The sequence below is a fragment of the Nestor notabilis genome, unplaced genomic scaffold, assembly GCF_000696875.1.
Source record: "Nestor notabilis isolate BGI_N333 unplaced genomic scaffold, ASM69687v1 scaffold28463, whole genome shotgun sequence".
Classification (NCBI taxonomy): Eukaryota; Metazoa; Chordata; class Aves; order Psittaciformes; family Psittacidae; genus Nestor; species Nestor notabilis.
In genome coordinates this window covers 1-21,502 of record NW_009923830.1, presented here as the reverse complement: position 1 = coordinate 21,502, position 21,502 = coordinate 1, and the positions used below count along the sequence as shown (strand labels likewise).

The 21,502-nt window shown below is 47.9% G+C and overlaps 1 protein-coding gene across 1 annotated transcript; it reads left to right on the top strand.

Annotated features, from left to right (window-relative positions):
* Positions 1-5,160: 5,160 nt before the first annotated feature.
* On the top strand, positions 5,161-13,566 carry KLHL40 (kelch-like family member 40). The gene is made up of 6 exons (XM_010012344.1): positions 5,161-6,312; positions 8,996-9,156; positions 10,735-10,842; positions 11,846-12,031; positions 12,590-12,736; positions 13,455-13,566. Exons 1-6 carry the CDS (start codon positions 5,161-5,163, stop codon positions 13,564-13,566), a joined length of 1,866 nt encoding a protein of 621 aa, XP_010010646.1.
* The last annotated feature ends 7,936 nt before the right edge of the window (positions 13,567-21,502 follow it).

The following is a 21,502-nucleotide window of genomic DNA, read 5'->3' as shown; positions in this document are numbered from 1 at the left end:
ATGCCTGTCCATGGCTGAAGATGCTGTAGCCAACTCTTGTTCATCTCCAGCCATACATTCCTCAACTGACTTTAGTGCACACAGCCTAAGCCCAAGACTGCATGGCTGAATGAGCACACAAGCGTATATATAACCAAAGCAGAAAGACCCTGAATGAAGGGCAGTGATCTGGAGCTGGGTGGTGGAAGGAAAGCCTGTGATAGCTTCCCTGGAGAAGTAGACTTTAGGACACTGCATAGGGAGTGTATTGAATAAATGTACACGTGTGAAACATGGTGCCTTGGGGAAAAGATGAAAAATAGCTCTGGCTTCCTTGCACTTTAGAGTAACTTTCAGCGGCCTTATGTCTGAGTTATGTCAATGTTTGGTGAGGGCAGAATCTGGACCACTTTACAAAGTGGGTCAAGACGCTTGGTGCTGGTGTATTCTGGCTTCCCTGTGGATGAAACAGGATCAGTTCCTAGCCAGCTTTCAGCTCTGCCAAAGTACTTTGTCAAGTCCCTGATAAATGTCACTTATTTATGTAGTAAATAAATGTTGGACATCTATGATGCCTGCTGCTCATCACTGTCATGGTGCCGTAGTGCAGGTGACACCCTGGGCAATGGTCAATGCCCTGCCGTTAGAGCTGAGAGACAAAATGATCTATTTGCAGGTCCTCACTTCCCACCCCTAACAGTGATATGAGACATCACTGAGCTTAAAGGAAACCCACCTTAGTGGCATCATCAGATTGGAGGTTTGGCTGCAGCTTGATTCATACTTACCTTTATTTTGACTCCATCTTCATGCCAGTGAAATATCACAAGCCTACTGCCATCAAATTGTCATCCATGTACTTCTTGAGCTCAAAGCCGTGTTGGTTTTATTTCTTGGAGCCCAACTAAAACTGTTGGAAGGGCAGGTATTGTGCCTTGGTGGCATCTCTGGTCACATCCCCAAAACCAGGCACATAGTTTTTTAACACAAGAAGCTGCTGGACTTCTGGTGGATGTTTCTTGGCATCTCCATTATTTCAGATTTACTCTTTTCCACCAAAACAGCTATGACATGCTGTGTTTCCTCCCAGGATAAAACTCACCTCGCCCTTCTCCATACAGTTGTCCTCACACAGCTGAAGCTACCCTGAGCTGCTGAAACCACAGGCTCTGATTCCGCAGGTGGCTCAGCTCAGGTCCTTGGCTGCCCGGGAGGACAAACAGAGTCACCCACTTCCCGGTGTCGAAGTGGGTGACTCACATGGCAAAGCCCAGTGACTCTGCACTGCCCTCCTGACGCGGGTACTCCAGGAGAGAAAATAACCCATTCACTAAGGATCTAAATTTACCCAGCAGCTGCATCGCTGGAGCTGCCAGAAGGAGCTAATCTTAGACACCAACTGAGCGGGTGATTTGTTAGAGAGGCTGTTCATGGGAGAACTTGGGATTTGCCCCTCTTTGCCTGAGGTTCTCCCTGCAGCTATTTGCTTTTACAAACCCAGGAGGTCTGGTGGGCCAGGAGCACCCAAGTGGTGTTATCTCGACCAGCACAGACTTGCTCAGCAGAGCTTCAGCCTCAGTGTATATCTCTGTAGAAAACAATTCATCAACTGCTCCTCTCTTTCTTGGAGAAAAGTATCTTGTCTGATCTGGTTATCACCTGTCTGTTACCAAAACTCACCTGGGAAGCCAAGAAAAGCAATTGTTCATTGCTATTGCAAGTACAAATCCCAATTAACAGCCCTACATTGGACACCTATTCAACCTGACATGGCTGTAATTCCTGCATTCACCTTCCTTGTTCTAAAATTGTGCATGGGAAGGAATGATCCTGCTACATTGCATCCCCTTAGGATGCTTTCCATAGATTCTCACTCACTTCCACGTCATGGGGGGTGCTATTACCCACTTGGAGACATACTTAATAAGTGACTTAGTCCATTAGTTATTGGAAATGACTAGCTGTAGCCCCGTTAGATCTGGGGCCAGTTAGCCAGGGGCTACCTCAGAACAGCCCATCACCATTCAGGGCTGTTGTCTGTTACACAGCAGTCAGCACTCTTAGAGGAAGTGGAGGGAGATCCCTGGGGAGGATCGATTCATCCATCCATCTGAATGAATGGTAACTATGAGCACTGCACCCTCATAGCATGTACATGTGCCATCTCATTTTCTTTTAGATGCTAAATCCCTCTGGGCTTGGCTGGTATTTGTTTGGAGACCAGCTTACCTTAGTGGTGACACACTGGACCCAGCAAATGGAAGGCAGATGGGACAAATCTACTACGATCAAAGTCTCTACAAGAGATAGGGCTCAGAATTGATGTCTGCCTCCAATTCCACTGCTATCATCAGAGAAAAGACTTGGAGAGGGACTTTTTACAAGGACAGGTAGGGATAGGACAAAAGGTAATGGATTTAAATTGACAGAGGGGAGATTTAGATGAGATCTTGGGAAGACGTTCTTCCCTGTGAGGGTGGTGAGGCCCTGGCACAGGTTGCCCAGAGAAGCTGTGGCTGCCCCATCCCTGGCAGTGTTCAAGGCCAGGTTGGACGGGGCTTGGAGCAACCTGGTCTAGTGGAAGGTGTCCCTCCCCATGGCAGGGGGTTTGGAACTGGATGAGCTTTAAGGTCTCTTCCAACCCAAACCATTCTGTGATATGATATGACTCTGCCGATGTCCATATCTCCCCTCTGTCAATTTAAAGCCATTCCCCCTTGTCCTGTCATTACCTGCCCTTATCAAAAGCCCCTCTCCAGCTTTCCTGTCAGCCCTTTAGGCACTGGAAGCTGCTCTAAGGTGTCCCTGGGGCCTTCTCTTCTCCATGCTGAACAAGCCCAGCTCTCTCAGCCTGTCTCCATAGCAGAGGTGCTCCAGCCCTCGAAGCATCTCTGTGGCCTCCTCTGGACTCACTCCAACAGTCCTCTCATCTCAGGTAAGTGTTTAACTTGGGTGCAGCGAACCAGCTCCCAGAGATACCTGTATCTACCCATGCTTGTAGGGAGCCTAAATGACACAGTGTACTGAGGAGGCAGTGCACTTGATAAAACCAGGGCTGCATCCCCATGCTTTGGAGCTGGCCCAGCTGCTGTGCAAAACCACTGAAGGTAACGGATACCACAGACCAGGTGCGGAACCAGCATAGTCACTGTCTGGTGAGAGCACCTCTGAGAAGGGATGGGCTGTATCTGCACTTTAGCAGATGCGCTTTGTGACACAGGGAGCATGGAAGCAAACCTTGGACGGCAGCACACGCTGAGCAGCACAGTGAAAAGGAAAACAAGCCAGGGCTCAAGAGACATTAAAGGCAGAGGGGGAAAAATCCCTGCTGGTAGCACAACATTGTGATTAAACTTGGGAAAGCACAGAACTAATGCAGAGGGAGGGGAGAGGAGAGGATGGGAGTGTCCAGCCCCACATGTCTGGGAGCAGAGGAACGTTTCTGAAGTTCGACCCAGTTCAAAGATCAGTGTTCATCGCCTGATGCTGTCACAGATGAGCAGCCCAGCAGAAGAGCTTATCATGTGAGCTCAGAAAACAGCTTATGATTATTTCCCTGCTATATTGGTACCTCCCAGATGCTGCTGGAACCTCACCAGTACAAAAGGGCTTCATACCAGTATAGCTCCCTCCCTCTTTGCACGTCTGTAGACAAAAGCACAAATCACTTTTATAAATACATCCATGCCAGGGTAAGGAGCTACTATGGCTTTAGATACACAAAGAAGGGTGGCTAATATCTTTGCATAAACTTAATTAGATCGTTAATTAAATCTGTGCCATAACTGAGTGTCAGCTGGCCCAAAGGGTCCATAGTAACAGAGATAAAACAGATACATGTACAATTTTTACTGTAGGCATAATTATAGCTATTCTGCTCACCCATGTCTATCCAAAATAATTTGTTCCTTTCTGAGCTCCATGAGAAGAGCTGGACAAAGACTGGCCATTGAGGACCCACAGGGCTTCCTAGACATCCACGGCATGCAAGCGGGATATTAGACCTGCTGGAGACTCAGCCTTTCCAGAACATCAGCTCAAGGTGAAGCAGGCTGTCCTGCTGTGGCTCTAGACTTCAACATAGGAGTGTTGCATCTCAGTAGACCTTAGCAGGAGACCCTCAATTTACAATAATATACCCATGTGTAGATGTCTTAATCTGTGAGTTGAAGCCCTCCACTGCTCTCTCTTTACTTCTCAGTCTACTGCCTCAGACTTCGTCACCAAGATGTGGAAAAGATGGATTTATTAATGATGAGGCATCCAGAGACTGTGCCATTCAGGCCCATGCATGTATTGCAGGCAAAGCAGAGCCATCCATCTCCCAGGCTCCTTGAGTCTCTTCCTTTAGTGAGACTTTCAAGTAACTTCCAGCATAGGTGCCATGTCCCGTACAGGGATGTAAATAAATGGCTCTATATTCATTTTCCACCCCCTTCCAGACTCCTGAAAAGTGACTCTTGAGGAGAATAAAGGACAAACCTGCGCAGAAAACCAGCCCTGGGAGCGAGCTGGCTGGAGCCAGGGATTCCAGAAGGCCCACATAAGACGCTCCCTTATTGCATCTTTCCAGCTTTGACTTCACTGTCTATTTTTAGTACAGCAAAAGGTTTAGGAGTTTCAGAGCAGTCGTTTTAGCAGTGCTGGGAGAAGGTCTCGGCCTTGCCATTCATGACCCAGAAGGCAGATTCAGATGTTTGATTCATCTGGAGGTTGTTTCCCAAGCACGGTGGCTGAGCCAATGGGTCACATATGTCTCCCATCATGACATGGCAGCAAGAGCTCCTGCACCCCCTGGGGTGACTCATGGGCTGACAGACCCTTCCTGAAGCATGGAGGCTGGAATTACAGCTGTTCCCCCGGCCCCCTCCCTTCCTCCTTGTCCAATGTGTCATATTAAAGGGTGATCGGCTTACACATGCTTCAGTATAGATTCCTTAAGCTTTGTAGCGCTGTGGCTATATATAAAGCCCTACGCTGGAAGCTGAAGTACACAGACAGCTGCGATAGTAGCAAGCGTTTCACATTCCCACTGTGCAGACGGTCTGGAAGCAAGGGAGACTGCGGGCCCTGCTTTGAGCAAGTTTCTTTACCAGGGGCTTAGGTATAGATATATTCATAAATATATATCTATAAAAGAAGGATTGGGAAAAAAAGGAGAAAGAGCAGTTACTCTTCATCATGGGTTTGCCTTTAGATCAAGCAGAAGAATTGCGTCTCTACCAGCAAACTCTCCTCCAGGATGGACTCAAAGACATGTTGGACCACAATAAGTTTCTGGACTGTGTTTTTTTCTTAAAAGTCAAGGGGAAAGCGTTTCCCTGCCATCGGCTGGTGCTGGCAGCATGCAGCCCCTATTTCCGAGCGATGTTCCTCTCAGACATGGAAGAGAGCAAGAAGAGGGAGGTCAGTTTAGAAGATGTTGATCCAGACGTCATGGGCAAGATCCTCCATTATATCTACACCTCTGAGCTGGAGATCACAGAGCAGAATGTGCAGGACATCTTCTCCGTGGCCAACATGTTCCAGATCCCCTCCATCTTCACCGTCTGCGTGTCCTTCCTGCAGAAGCGGCTCTGCCTCAGCAACTGCTTGGCTATCTTCAGGCTGGGCTTGATGCTGGACTGTGCCCGGCTGGCCGTGGCAGCTCGGGATTTCATTTGTGATCGCTTTGCACTGGTTTCTCGTGACGAGGAGTTCTACCAGCTCTCCCCGGACGAGCTTATTGCCATCATCTCCAGTGACTCCCTCAACATTGAGAAAGAGGAGACTGTCTTTGAAGTGGTGATGAAGTGGGTGGGGACCAAGGACCATGACAGCCGGCAGAAGGCCTTGCCTGTCATCTTTGAAAGCATCCGCTTCCGCCTCATGCCCAATGACTACATCAAGGACCACGTGGAAAAGCACACCATGGTGAAGTCCAGCCCAGAGCTGCTCAAGAAACTGCAGATGGTGAAGGATGCCCAAAAAGGCAAATTCACTGTGGTGAAGAAGAAGAAAGTGAAGAAAAGCAGTGGAAAGCAAGAGAAAGACAATGTTGTCAATGGAGCAGTAGAGGAGGAGGAAGATACAGAGGAGGATGCTCTCCCAGGGATCTTAAATGACACAATGCGCTTTGGGATGTTCCTTCAGGACCTTATTTTCATGGTGAGCGACAGTGGAGCAGTGGCCTATGATCCCACTGCCAATGAGTGCTATTTTGCCTCCCTGTCTACTCAAATCCCAAAGAACCACATCAGTCTGGTGACCAAAGAGAATCAGATCTTCATTGTTGGAGGACTATACTACAACGAGGACAGCAAAGAGGATCCCATGAGTTCCTATTTCCTACAGGTACTAGCTTTATTTTTCTTTTGTTTCTTTAACCACTTTGGAGCATCACCAGTCTTTAGCTTCCATGTGATGTGAGTAATATTCATTATCATATGATATTAAGATGCAAGCTGTAAATGAAGGTGAAACATCTGAGTTGCTTCACTCTTCTCCCTATATTTTCAAGACAGATCCCACTAGAAGGGGTTCTGGTAATTGGGAAAGGAGGCTTGAAGGAATAAGTAATAGGAATAAGCCTTCCTGATTAAAATCCTGAATAGGGCACCACTTTGAACACTGCATTTGGCCCAACCCTGGCTGTCATAGGGTACATTGGCTGGAAGGTTAATGGCATCAGGTCTGGGTTCTGCTTTGCATCCTTTGTGTTATGAATCCCCAGCTAAACCCAAGGGTGAGTTTGCCAAGTGCTAACAAAGGAACAGCAGCAGCTACAGCCACAGAGCAAACACCCCAAGGACACAGGGTATGTCCCTACATACCAGTATGTGCCCCATTTCTAGTTGCTGTTCTTGCCTCTGGAAGTGTGCTGGGTCTGATCAGTCTGGAGAAGGGCAAGGGAAGATCTCATTGGTGTCTGCAGCTCCCTCTTAAGAGGAGATACAGAAGAGTGATCCAGGCTCTTCTTGGATTTGCACTAAGATGGACAAATGACAATGGCCACCGGTTGCAGTAATGGACATTTCGGTTAGTTGTGAGGAAAAGGTTTTCCCAACATAGGCGGTGGGGTACTGAAGCAGGGGTCCAGAGTGGTCACAAAACCTCCATCCTTGGAGACATTTAATACTTGACTGCACAAAGCCCTGGCAACCTGTTCTAACTCCAAAGTTGTGCCTGCTTGAGCATGGGGGCTGGATGAAAGACCTTTGGAGGTATCTTCAGGCTAAAGCATTCTGTGATTCTAAGCTGTAACCAGCAAACTTTCTATATTCAGCTCCCAGTTTGCCACTGACTCAGTAGCAAATGCCTTGGGTATCATGTGGCTGTTTGTATCGCCTTGCCCACAAGAAGGGGACAGTGGTCCCTTCACAGCTTTCCGTGGCACTCATGCATGGGAAGTGCAGACAAGTCTCCCAGGGTTGGGAAGTGCCATCCGTTTCAAAGGTGTAATTTATTACCACCAGTGTCATTATGTAGCTCGAGGTTTCTATATGAGTAAGAGAGCCTTTTTGAATCTTTTTTTTCAGATGAAACTTCACACAAATGTAGACAGGCAGCTATATAACAAAACTTTGAACCACCATGCCAGTGCAGCAGCAACCATCTGACTGTTTCTATCCTCCCCTTTTTTCTGCTGAAGCCAGGAGAGTTAGGTCAGGGATAGTTTAGACTTAAGGACAGGCACAAAAATACAAAAATGCTGATAAATCCCAGAGGCCTTGCAAATTTTGGCAGGAACAAAATGATTCCATCGACATTTCAGATGGAAAAGGGTATCCTTTATTTGTCATTTCTAAGATTTATGACCTGAAAACAATGCTGAATCCATCAAGAAGCAGGAACTAACTATCCTGGTGACCAAGCTGCTCAGACTTGCACTATAAATAACCCATATGTGGACCACAGATTACAAAGAGACAATAACCACAGGCACCCAGCTGAGGCCAAGTCTTTGGAGGCAACCCAGCAAGCTAAAGTTCTTTGGCCTGAGCCCACAGCAAACAGTGCTTCAGGCAATGCTGCATCACAGCTCCATCTTGCAGAGTCCCACCAAACTGGCTGAAAGACATCACTCGCTCCTCTGCTATATTAAATGTTTTTGTCCCAGTTTACAGTTCCCATCAAGCCATGGTGCCCAGAGAGCCCCAGCCTCATAATCTTTCATGGTTTTTTTCTGATGGGAGATGAGGCAATGCCTTGATATACAGATGTCCAAGGATCTGCAAGGATTTGGGCATCTGATTTAGTAGTGCCCTATGAATCAGTTTCCCCATCTATCAGATGGGTCTGTCACACTCTGGTCAGCAAGAAGAGCTGTGGTCTTTGCAGTACTGTCTCAGTTGTGTTGTACTGTGTTGGGTTGATAAGTAGTGTGTAAGTACCTGATGTGCAGATAGACACATGTACAGCTCATCTCACAAACACACACACTGAGGTGATACAGGACAACAACAGTATCTTGAGAAGCAGAGGAGGAACATGGTAACTGATTATTTGCCAGAAAGAAGAATCAGTGGGAAAAGAAGGGGCTCAGGGGAGTGAGCTGCGTAGCCAACATTGCCCACACCTTGCTCTACCTGGCAGAGATGGAAAGTATCAGGATGAAATACTGTGGTGTGGGCTACACCTGAAGAGGTTCAGGCAAAAATTCTAAGATTCAAGTGCTTCAGCTCCTCCAGCCCCAGGAACTATTCATTGTAGGTCCAATATGGGACTCTCTCCTCCAAGGATGACCAAAGTTATTCCAAGTCAAGGCTTTGGTGCATAGACAAGATTATGTTCATGCTGGTGTATCTCTGCTCTTGTGCCTTGCCATAAAACATATGTCGTATGATATATGACTTGGAATTGCACTAAGATCTCCCTTTCTGCACCAAATGGTAAGGCACAGGCATTGCAGGAAGTGCCTGCTGGGGTGACCAAGCTGCATGTGGGAATAGAATTTTCCCTCAGCCTCTGGACCCTGATTTTTGCTAAGCAAATGGGCCGGGTGAGCACACACTAATGACCATGTGTTTCCTTTCAGTACGACCATCTGGATGCAGACTGGCTGGGGATGCCCCCGCTGCCCTCCCCTCGCTGCCTCTTTGGCCTGGGAGAGGCAGAAAACTCTATATTTGTGGTCGGAGGGAAAGAACTGAAAGAGGGAGAGAAGACTTTGGATTCGGTTCTGTGCTATGACCGGCTGTAAGTGTTCACATGCAAGTGTGGGGCGGGAGGTGGCTTACAGGAGAAGGTGAAGCAGCTGCCATTGAAAATGATCCCAGCTCTCCAGGGGCCGAAAGGTTTCAGAGACAGGGCTTGAACTCTGCATGTAGATGCTGGGACCATTGGGACTGTCTCAGGCTATACCCTGGGACACTGAGTCATATCTGGCCAGCTGCTTCATTTACTGTAACTGAACCTCCCCAAGATGGAAGCCGTAATGGGGATATTATGTTATCAGGGACTGATCTTAGTAGATGTTTACGTGAAGCATACACAAAGGAGTGAGAGGAGTTTTTCCTTCTGCTCTTGCCCATTGGTTGGAGATCCAGTGACATTCATCATGATCTCACCAGGAGTGGCTTTGAACAGGCAAGTTTGTTTTGAAAATACTCTGATGTGGCACTGAATGGACCAGCCTAATTGATATCAGGCTTAATATCCAATTATTTTTGGACAATGGACTCTGACCCATGTTACATCATAGCCTTTATTAAAAAGCACCATCCTCTTCTGCTCGCAGAAGACAGAAGCATCCAAAGACTGCTGCCAAAGAGGCAGAGAAGTAGACATTTACAAGCCCTTGCTTGGTTTATATTTAGATGCGTGTGTTTCAAAGTCTGCTTTATGGGCAGAGACTTGAAACCAGTTTCATTCCCACAGAATGGGGCATTCATCTGCCCCTGCATCTGCCCCCACTGAGTGCTCAGGGAAGGGTTTGAATACTGATTTGAAGCTGGCAGAGATGTGATCAGCACCACTTGCCTTTCTAGCATTATTTAAGTCAAGATTTCAACTATAACAAACCTGGAGAGGGCAAAGTGCTGCTCGACGGGATCAAATATTTGCCCAAATTGGTTGGGCAATTAGAAAACTTAAGAACTCTCAGTTCTTAAGTAAAACAAAGTGCAGGTCTTGGGGGCTACCTCCTACATGTATGAAAACTGGGGACAAGTCTAAGCTACATGGATACGAATGGGCACCTGTCGAGAAATTGGTCAGCCCTATTTGGGTACCAGTTTGGGGTTTCCAAGGCCTTACAGCTTCATCCTCTGCTGTCCCAGATCTAGCTCAGAGGCTTCAACAGAGCACTGCACTGCGAAATGTGGGCATACCCACCCCCGTGGGTCCTTGCTGAGTGTCGGCCAGCCAAAGCACACCAGAGTGGTAGGGGATGGCCAAAAACCATTTGTCATCAGGATCTTGTACCCCTAAGTCTTATTGGTTTTAATTTTTTTCTGCCATGCAGAAACCTGTCTTGTTTTTGTTCAGCTGGTAATGCTTGGAAATGAAGTGAAATCCTGGGAGAAGTGGGAATGTGTACCCAAAAAGCCCAGGAGTAGGGGATGCTGCAGAAAATAAAGAGTAATAGCATAAACATTCTGCATATTTTGTTTCCTCCCTTTTTTTAGGATCACAAAATTTACTCATGAGCCCTGTCTCATTGATAACCTCATATTTTTGAGATTGAGTCACCTCTAGGTTTGGAAAATACAATGTACTCCAGGCCTTACCAAGAAAGCTACAAATCCTTTTGCTTCCAATCTTTCCCTGATCCAGGTCCTTCAAGTGGGGTGAAGCTGATTCCCTCCCTTATGCAGTCTACGGCCATGCGGTGGTATCGCACAACGGTCTTGTCTACGTCATTGGTGGCAAAGGAAGTGATAAGTAAGTCAAAAGGCAAGAGAAACTCAGGGAGTCATCCCCCAAACTAGTGGGAGTGTGGAGAGTGAGTTGGTACCTCTCCAACCTGGATCCTGTATGGGTTAAGAGGGTTAGAAGGGGTATGAGGTGTGGATCCTTCCCTCTCAGATTGCTTCTGTGACTGCAGTCCTTCCCAAGCCCTCAGAAGTCCCACAGGGACATCAGGGAGATGGTACTGTCCTTGCAGGAGAGGGAACATAACATCCCCTTTGCTCACAAAATAAATGTCACAGAGATTGAGACAGGCACTGAAGAGCAAGAAACTCCTTCACATTCAGGGTCTCTTGTCTCTGACTTGTTGTGGAGCAGTGTGGTCCTAGTAATCAAATCCAGATGGGTGTTTGCAATAGGAGTGAAAAACCTCATCAAACCTGACCTCCATCCTGCCTTCCTGCAGGAGACGGGCTCAGCAGAAACAGCCTCTCTCAGGGCGCACTGCAGCCATTGCTTTGCAAGGCAGAGGTGTGACTGTTTGCAGAACAAACATGCCAAAAGCCAGCAAAGATAGGTCCTGCTCTGACAGGATTTTCGTCTGAAAAGCGTGAGCGTGCATACATTCACACACCTTACATTGCCATCATGGGGACAGGGACGCTGATGGTCATATATTGCAGCAACAAACTGGATCAGGACCACTGAAACACTGTCTTGATGGCTGTGTGCAAGTTTCTGAGAGGCAATTAGCTACATGGACCCATATCCAGCTCTGTGAGCACTATACTGAACTTTTAGGACTCCTACCCAACACGAGCACAGCAGAAGGGGATATGTTATACACATAAATGATGTCTCCACGTGTGGGCATCTTTGGGTATATACCCAAGCAAAGGCACGCGTGCCAATATGGAGGAGAAAAATCCTCTCTAGACACTCCACGTTCTTCCCAGCAGACATCCCCAAACTCCTGTGTTGCAAAGCTACCCCTGGCAAGTGATCAAGGCTTCTGTTCTCTCTCATCTTTCTTTAGGAAGTGCCTGAAAAAGATGTGTGTCTACAACCCATCCAAGTTTGAGTGGAAGGAGCTGGCTCCCATGAAAACCGCCCGCTCCTTGTTTGGAGCCACTGTGCATAAGGACAAGATCTATGTGGCGGCTGGCGTGACCGACTCCGGCTTGACCAACTCAGTGGAAGTCTATGACATTGCCACCAACAGGTACGTACCTGAGCACAGCTTCAGGCGGTAGTTACATGAGAAGCAGCTACAAGTGTGCATTAAGCAACTTGTAGCCATTTTGGAGGTTTCTTTGGAAGTCCTGGTACCAGTTACTCACAGTTTGTATTCCTCAGAGAGCTGGGCATCACCAATGCCACTGCAACTGGGCTGTGGATCATCTCAGGCTCACCTTTAAAGCAGTTTCACCAACTGGTGCAGTTCTTGGGTTCCCTGCAGTGTTGTAGCTTCATCTTGGCAGCTTTACCCAACACAATAGACTCTCTGACTTTGGGTGGGCCTTGCAGCTGCAGTCCTACTGCTGGGGCATGCTGGTCCATGCAAGGTGTGCTTTACAGCTCACTTAGTGCAAAATGCAGTTGAACTAAGATGATGGAGACAGGTATTTCTAACAACAGATGGTGCATGATCCCATTCCATCTAGACCTACACAAGTTAAACCATCACTAGCTAATTCAGTTGTTGATTCCTGGTTCAAGGCCAGCCTCAGCATGGAGGTAGGCAGGGTGCTTTAACATGTCCCCTCTCTCTACATGGCAGGTGGGACACCTTCACTGAGTTCCCGCAGGAGCGCAGCTCCGTCAGCCTGGTGAGCTTGGCTGGGGTGCTCTACCTGCTTGGAGGGTTTGCCACAGTGGAGACAGAGTCGGGAGAGCTGGTGCCAACGGAGTTGAACGACGTTTGGAGGTGATGATCTTCCCCATGGCTGCCCACAGGAGTATGGGAGGGATGCTAGTGGTAGCCACTGGAGGAACAGATAGCTTCTGTCTTTCTTGATGCTATCAATGAGATGGCTACACCAGCATGAGGCTGCAGGTTCAGTGGGCGAGAAGTTTGCCCTGTGCTGTGCTGGAGGGCACATTAGGTGATTCAGTGATCTCTCCCAGCCTCAAATAGCAACTTACCAGGGAAAATCAGCTCCTTTAGCTTTGTTGCTGCATTGTCATTTTGCCTGGAGCTGGTTCCAGACCTCCCTTTGGTGTGAAGCAGCACTTCTGCAATGAGTCCTCTCCCTGGGAAAAGCCAGTACTCAGGCTGGAAATCTGATAGTGTTATGCGTGAACAGAAAGCACATTCTGATGGCTGCTAATAGAGCGTTAGCTGCTCCTGTCCTTCACATCTGTGGCTCTAGAGCACCCTCAGCAGGCACCCACTGGCCCTCACCATGGATGCTCAGTCTTGGTGTCACCAAACCCTTTCCCAATGGAAAAATACCCACCTCCCCTAGTCTGGTGCTGCAAAGCAGAGCAGATCAGGGCTGAAAGTCCCCACGCAGCTTCCACAGATGCCTTGTGGCCAAATAATGCCTATAGGACTCACACCATGGGCTACCACCACCATGGAGAGCAGCTTGAGAGAAGAAGCCTTCCTTACCATAACTGTCTGTCTGTCTGTCTGTCTCCAGATATGATGAAGAACAGAAGAAGTGGGAAGGGGTCCTCCGGGAGATCCAATACGCCTCCGGTGCCACTTTCCTTCCCGTGCGCCTCAACATTTTGCGCCTAACAAAGATGTAGCAAGGCCTGATTTGTTTATTTTTCCATGGGGGTCTGGGTTGAGGAGGGACGTGGGGACGTGAGACCATGCTTATCAGCACAGAGATGTGGCATCTGGATACTGTGTGTGGGACATTGCATCTGTGATTGATACTTTTTTACTTAAATGGGAAAGGGAGGAGATTATCTTGAAGCCCTACGGGAACTCGAAGATGCTCACAAGATAACTAGAGAAGGAAAGAAGGGATCTGGAGCCTGCAGGCATCCGGGGTAGGCTGAGAAGCATGGAGCAGTGAGTTGTTCCACTATCACTTAGACAGGACAAAAAGATCACACACTTGTTCTGCTTCTTTCTCCATGTTTTCCCTGTCTTCTCACCTGCTGTTAAACCTCTCTAACCAACAGTGAAGGCAGAAAGTGGGTCCCAAGGTACTAAGTTGACATTCCCCGAGGAAGGGGGTCTATAAAATATTTCCCCATCTAAGGTAGCTCTGAACATGGTGCTAGAGCCCACCTTGGAGGAGAAAAGGAAGGGTCTAATTCAAGTAGTACAGGAGAGACCTTGGGGAACCTTGATGAGTTCGTGGGTGATGAAGGTTGTTTGGATGAGACAGTTAAAAGAAAAGAACATGTGAGAATGGGCAGCAGAAATACGGTGCAAGTTACAGGAAAATGAAAAGAGTCTTTGTTCTTTATCTATCTCCTTGATTTTGGAGGTCAGGAGCTAAGGTCTGCAGGAAGGGAAAAGCTGTGCAAGTAGCAGGGTAGAAAAGCAGGGAGAGATGGGAACAGGAGGCCATGTGCACTCATCTTCAGCCTTTTGGGCTCCTCATCTTCAGTCATAGATCACAATGTCCTCACCTGATGATGGACAAGTGCTGTTTTTCAGGGAAAGGTTTTATATTAATGCTGTTTCTCTCATTTTTTAATGTTATGACTTTTGGGGTTTTTTTTAAAGACTATTCTAGTTTGCTAAGTACGTGGAGATCTCAGATGTGTTTGGCTCTAGGAGAGCCTCCTACTGAGGAAAAATTCGTATTTATTTTAAAGTTATCCATAATGATGTTTTGATAGAAACATGACTGTACTGGCAGCAGGACAAAGATCTGCTAGAGCAGAAATCTCCTTATGCCCACACCATCTGACCAGTGGTTTATTTAAAAATAAATTATTAGGCTATTTCAGAAGAAATCTCCTGTGTCTGCGTGTTAACGGAGCTGTAACTGAATTTCCACAGCAACTAGACAGAAGGACCAAGCAGTGATGAACATACGCTGCAAGCCAGCCCCATGGAGAGCCCTAGCAGAGCCCCAGGATTTATTCTTCTTATTTTTCTTCCAATTTGGAAGCAGAAACTTTAGCATTCAGTCCTTACAGCTATTCTCCAGAGACAGGAGAACTAGAAGGTTACCTAGGATTAGAGGGAAGCTGGTGCCTACATGGTCTGATACTATGAACAGGGGTGATAATCAGTAATAATAAAAACAACCCAAAAAACCCAAACAAATAAAAACAACCCAAGAAAACAAAGAAACAAAAAAACCCCCAAAAAAACAACAAAAAACAAAAACAAAAAAAAACCAAAACAAAACAAAAAAACAAAACAAAACAAAAAAAAACCAACACAAAAACCCAAATTCAAACCTTGCAAAATAATTCCCTGAGAGTGGCATGAAAATTATGGTATCACAAATCATATCTGGCTGATTTGTCTAGTTCAAAATGCAGACATGGGGGAAACTAAAATATGTTTGGAAGGAAAGACAATTTGGCATGAGTAGAGGAACCAGACTCTTGTCCTGGTTTCATTTTAAGGATTTAAAAAGTTATAGGATAATCTCCTTAAAGGACAATCACATCAGAACAGTAATGAAATATTTTCACAAGAAAAATAAATCCAAGGTGACTGGCTGCCACAAAATAGCTTTTTAACAAAAAAAAAAACAAAAAAAAACCCAAACCAAAAAAAAGCCACAAAAACCTTTGAAACTATCGAATGTGTAAAAATAAAAAAAATCAAAAAAAATCACATTCTACCCAGTTCTGAGAAATTCTTGTGGATGACTCCCAAGCTAATTGAAGATGAATCTGCCAAATGTAGAATAGCTTATGGCAGCAAAGAAAAAGAAAAAATAATAATAAGAAATCCATGCATAGAATAACAATTTCTCAACAGTCATTTATTGCAGTGGCAGGATACCACCTCCTGACTGGGATTAGACACCAACACCTTTGCTTAAAGCTCTTCTTGCTCGATGCAGAATGAAAATCTGTTGACACTTGGTCCTAAGAGAGGGTTAATCCCTATCCACCTGCTGCTTGGCTCTCCTGGGGGAAATCTGGGCCCTTTGAAGTCAATGGGGAATGTTGCTTCAACGAGTTGTTATGAAGAGGTCCCTTGTTATTAGCTTGAGGAGTGGTGATTAAAACTGGTCCCCATCCTTGGTTGCTCACCTCGCAAATGTCCATCGGGAATACAGTTAATAGAAGCTTAGTGCTCCTGCATGGTTCACATCCATTATAAAGCTGTGGGAGATGCCATCACTGGCACAGGGCAAGAAATCATAGAAGTAAAAATAGCTGTTGTACAAAAGGACCCAGAAGAGCTTGAAATATCCCATTGCTTGAGCAAGGAGGGGCAAAACTAGTGCATGCAAACCAGCGTTGGCCCAAGGAAGGCAGCAAAGTTGCACATCACCATGCAAAAGTGTGGCTCAGAGATGTTCACCACCACCACACAAGAGGCTGCTTCAGTCCAAAGGCAGTCACAGATAAGACATGCCATCATGAATACTCAGGCGTCATTGCTCGCTGCTGCCCAGGACACAGCTCCAGTGGCATAGGTCCCCCCATGAATATCTTCTCCAGGCAACACCAGTGGCAAAGGAGAAGGTGCACCCCAAGGGTGGGAAAAATCATCTCTCCTTCTATTAGCTTACCAATATCAGTGCTGATACAAGCTGGCAAGGTTCCCACCGCTCCGTTTTAAATCAATAAAGGCACTGGGTGCTTTTGGATGGGCTCCTGGGTTTCTCCACTACCTCAGAGAGCTCAGAGAGACCTAGCTTGTAGCTCACACAAACCTCATGGGGCCAGTAGGACCCAGGAGCTCAGCTCCCACCCTCCCTAATACCCCACCAGGGCTGTAAACACTGAGCCCCTTCCTCTATTCACTCATCACCCTTCCCTGCAAAGTTGTTTCAGTGGCCCAACAACAGTTTAATTGTCTCACACACACGCACTCACCTCCCACCAAACCAAACACAAAGTCTATACACATGAAGCAATGGCAGCAGCCAACATGCCACAGGAAGCCCATCCTGCCGAGCTGACAATTCACACAGCTGTCTGAAAAGAGCCTTTAGAAACAAACCAAACATAAAAAAGTGGTGGAGCTTTACTTTTTCTTTTATAAAAGACAAATTGTTTATTGATTCAGTCCTTCCACTTGCAACCTCTTTGGTAACAGTCATAACACTTCCAGACTGGGAGAACGCAGTGGAAAGGCCCAATTCTGACCTCTCACCACTGTCAGCGCTGATGTGCCTTGGTGAGAGGCCAAAAGCATGGCCAAGGACCTGGCCTCTAGGGACAACTCAAAACAGCCTACCCTACCATGACTCGTCTTGCTCATGGGTGGCCCAGAGAGCAGCCCCAGCACTCCAAGGCAGAAGATGGTTCGGGATGGGGATACACATTGGACCCTCAGCATCAAGGCCAACTGTGAGCTGTGCCCTGGAAGACAGCTTTGATGCACCTCTTGGGACCTCCCAGACATTGGCCAATGGGGCTGTCAACAAAGCAAGACTTGCCTGCTCCTGCAGTAGGCAATGACTTGCCCCAGTTGGCCCCATGTTGATGGACTAACCCGACCATCTCAGCCTCCCCCTCATCACACAATCCCAAAGAGAGTAACTGCTGTACTTGGAGTAAAGATAAACATATATTGATTACACATGGTCATAAAAAAAAAAAAAAAAGTAATAATAATACATTTCCTAGAACATTACTTAAGATGCTTCCGAAAAGCATCCAAGCTTCCCCTCCCCGCCTTCCCTTATCTATACAGAATAAAGTGCTTCATTTAGTTTGTTCACACTAGTAGAGCCACTGATACACTCTTAACTTGGCATGTTTGGGCAACCGATACTGAATGCCATAGAATAATACAGAGCCAAACACCAGGCATGAGAAATTAGTTTTGAGGCAAGTGTTTGGGGTTTCATTCGTTTCCTTCAAGTTCCATGCTACTGAGGTTGTTCTTACTCCTTTTTTTTGCCTTTTTTTTTTTAATTATTCATTTCTTCCTTTGCAAGTTCGACTCAACTCCCATCGTGGTTACATGTCACTAGGCAAGGCTGCACGCGGGGAAGCTCTCTCCATCCGTGTGAACAAAGGGCGTCTGTCTGTCCGTCCTTCCCTCTTGACTTCGGGCAAACCAAGAGTTTAATCAGTGGAGTTGTCTAGCAGCGGATGCTCATTTCTATTGCACTGTCACAGCCGTTCCCACCCGCCGGCTGTCCATCCATCACCACCTTCCCACCATGCTGGGGTTATGGCTGTGGTCCGAGGGGCCAGCGGTGCCTCATGGACATTATGAGGCTAACTGGTCTGTGCTACCAGGCTCCTGGGATAGATGAACCAAAGAATGACCCTCCCCACATGACTCCCTCCCTTCCCAGAGTTCAAATGAAAGCGGAGAGGAGAATTTCACACCCAGACAGGTCTGGGGTTAGGTGCATGGGCAGAGTTGTCAGTTGAACATTGTGTTGCGGTGTATTCATGAACTGCGTAATGGAAATCAAGCCCCTCTCCACCCTCGCGGTCTGTCGAAGAAGGGATGTGAGAGATTAAGGTGCAAGAGTTAAAAAAAAATAATAAAAAAAATAAAATAAACCATAAAAAGCTTGAAAACAACGGACCCAGCTCCCCCGCCTCCCGCCCTGTCTAGCCCAATGGGTGCCAACAGGGCCAACCGGGATGGATGCGGGACTGACTCGTTTTGAGCTCTTAGTACATCAACGAAAACCAGACACGAAGAGACACACTGGGGCCCAGTAAGGGTGTAGACAAAAGGGCTCAGAGGCCATGTAGGACTCCTGGGAACTGCCCAGGCCCTGGAGAGGGGAGGGAGCAGCAGGGATCTGGTTCTCCAAAGTGCTGTGTGCATGGTCACATCTCGACGTCTCCAAGTGGCTCTACGAGCAGGCTCTTGAAGGGGATCGGACGCAGATGGGATCAGTCACTGGGCTTTCTGCTGGGCTTCTAGCCTCAACAAGGTGCTCTCATCTCACAGTGACATCCAAGTGGGACAGGTCCTCACTGGGAGAGGACAAACAGGGACAGGGAAAGCCACCTCCAGGGGAGTGGTACAAGGGAGCAAATGTTGGTGTATTTACTTGGGGGGAGAAGTCCACCAGCCAGGTAGGCTGATGGGGTCCATCACAAAGACCATACAGGCAAGGTCAGCCCTCCTTGGGGTGCGCTGCTCCTATCCCATCTCAAGGCTGAGCGTGACAGGTAAGAAGCACAAGGGAGTCTGAGGGGATGAGATCTGGGAGGCAGTGGAGGAGGAGGCAGCATGGACAACTCTAAGGCCCTCCTAACACATCCAAGAGTATCACTGAATGCTTCTCTAAAGCAAATGTCTTCCTGCCTGGGTCATGGTCCCTTCAGAAAGCCGGTGGCCCCAAGACTACCCTCATGGTGTGTGTCTGAGAAGGCTTTGCACCATCCTAATAAGCCCCAAGGTCATGGAGGAAGGAGAGCAAAGAAGCCTTTGGTACCCATCTGAGAAGGTCAGTATGGCAAGACAGCTCTGCCACAGCACCCTCCCTTTGCTCAAAGCAGATGGAGATGAGAGTAAGCTCACTGGTACTGACTGCAATGTTGGGAGTCCACAGGATCCCAGCCAACATAGAATCATAGAATCATAGAATAGTTAGGGTTGGAAAGGACCTTAAGATCATCTAGTTCCGAAGAGGAAAAGCAATTTGTTGCTCCAAAATGCTAACATCTACAAAAGCAGCCAGCTTTCTGGAGACATCAGGCACAGGGGACCACCACTCAGCAGGTGGGGACATCAGTCACCTAACCCATCACATCAAAGAGCAGTCAGGACAACAGCAGATGCTGCCCTGTCCTGTCCCTATCAGGCCAACATTCCTGCATGTTCCGGCTCAGCTTCAAGCACATGGCTGAATCCTCCCATCTCTGCAGGGACAGCCTCAATGCTGCCCAAGGATTTTGCTGATTTGGTCCAGTAGACAAAGCACTGAGATTTCTTGCAGAGCAAGATGTGGCTCACTGTGCCCAGCACCCGGCTGTCACCCAAAACAAGATGCAAATAAGAAAGGGCTCCTGCAGCCCACTCAAGTTCCTCTTTTCCTTCTTGCCTACCAATAGCCCCACTCACCACTTCCTCCATCACCTGACCACATGCATCCACAGCGCTGGCCTTGAGAGCAAGGCATCAACTGCAATGCACCCTACCTCTTGGCCAGCACCTCTCTGCCTGTGCTGGATGCTCTGCAGCCCCCGCAGTGCTCCCAGCTCTCCCCAGCTCCGAAGGGGACCCTTCCCCGGGCAGGAGAACCACACAGCCATGGTCAGGCCAACGCATGACTCCCAGATGCAGAACACAGCAGCGAGAGACCCAGCTTGGACCAACAAAAAGTTAACAGCAAAGCCTCTTATTCTCTACCACCAGCATGAAGCCAGCCTGAAGTGTAACCAAAGACAAACTCAGCTTCAACATGGCCAAAGAAGTACTAGCCAACACCATGGGACATCACCAAACCAAACACAGCCCTCACTGGTCCCCATTGGTCCCCCCAAGCAGGGCAGGAAAACAGATGACAACCCCACAGGAGCAGCGAAGCTTGGGAGAGCAACGCAGGCAACAGGCTGGAGGATGGGACATCATCATCGGGCTGAATGTGGTCTTGCTTTAGCTCTGAACCTTGCAATGGGACTTAGCCTGGAGCTCACCCATCAGACAGGGGTTTATTCGAATTGTTAAGGCACTATTCTGGGCCGATCCTGTTGAGAAATGGCAGCATCCTGCTCCTCTATCCCAAACCACATTCCAGCCAGACCCAAGGCCATCTGAGTTCTCCCAGGGACATTTTCCAACTCCAAAGCATCCCCAGGAGCCCAGTTGCTGCTGGGATTAGCAGAAAGGGCACACCAGAGCCCAACTCCCTTAGGGCGCCCCAAAAATGAACCATCAGCGAGCTGCTGATGCCCCAAGATGCAACGCTGGTGTTTGTGCTTTTGCCTACCTAGGAGGAAAACCTGTCACAGGGAAGGAAGACATGGCAAGGGCTGCTAATGGGAGCGGGTTTACAGCTTTCCAACAGGAACATCTGCTCACCCGTCGTGGGCCACCGGGGCTGGCAGACGGGGCTGGCGGGGGGTCTTCTGTGGTCCTCACCTCTCAACCTCTTGGGAAAAAAGCCTGGATTGAAAGACCAGCTTTACAGTACAGGGATTCAAGCACCACTAACTAGATTTCGGCTTATTATAAATATCGAAGCACCGGCAGGCATTCATTCGGCTAGAGAGGGGGCACGCAACGCCGGTGAGCACAACCCTGGATGGCACAGCATCCTGCTCCTCCAAGCACCACCAGCATCCCAGCTGAAGATGAAGCTGATGCATGGGAAGATGAAATGGAGAGTGAAGCCTTTTACCTACACCCTTAACGGACGGATGGCGGTTCCTCCCCCCACCAACACCCATGCTCCTCGGTGTGGGGGGCTTCCCCCTGCTCCCCCTCTCCATGGAGAATGACAGAAAAAGGAAAAACAAACCAAAACAACCCCAAAACAAGGAGGAAGGGGGGTAGAGAGCAAGCGAAGCCTTGGCTGCCCTGGGGGGAGGCATTTCCAAAGGGCAGAGCAGTCTGTGCAGGCGCATGGCCGGGACGGGGGGCACCTAGTTGTTGTTCGAATTT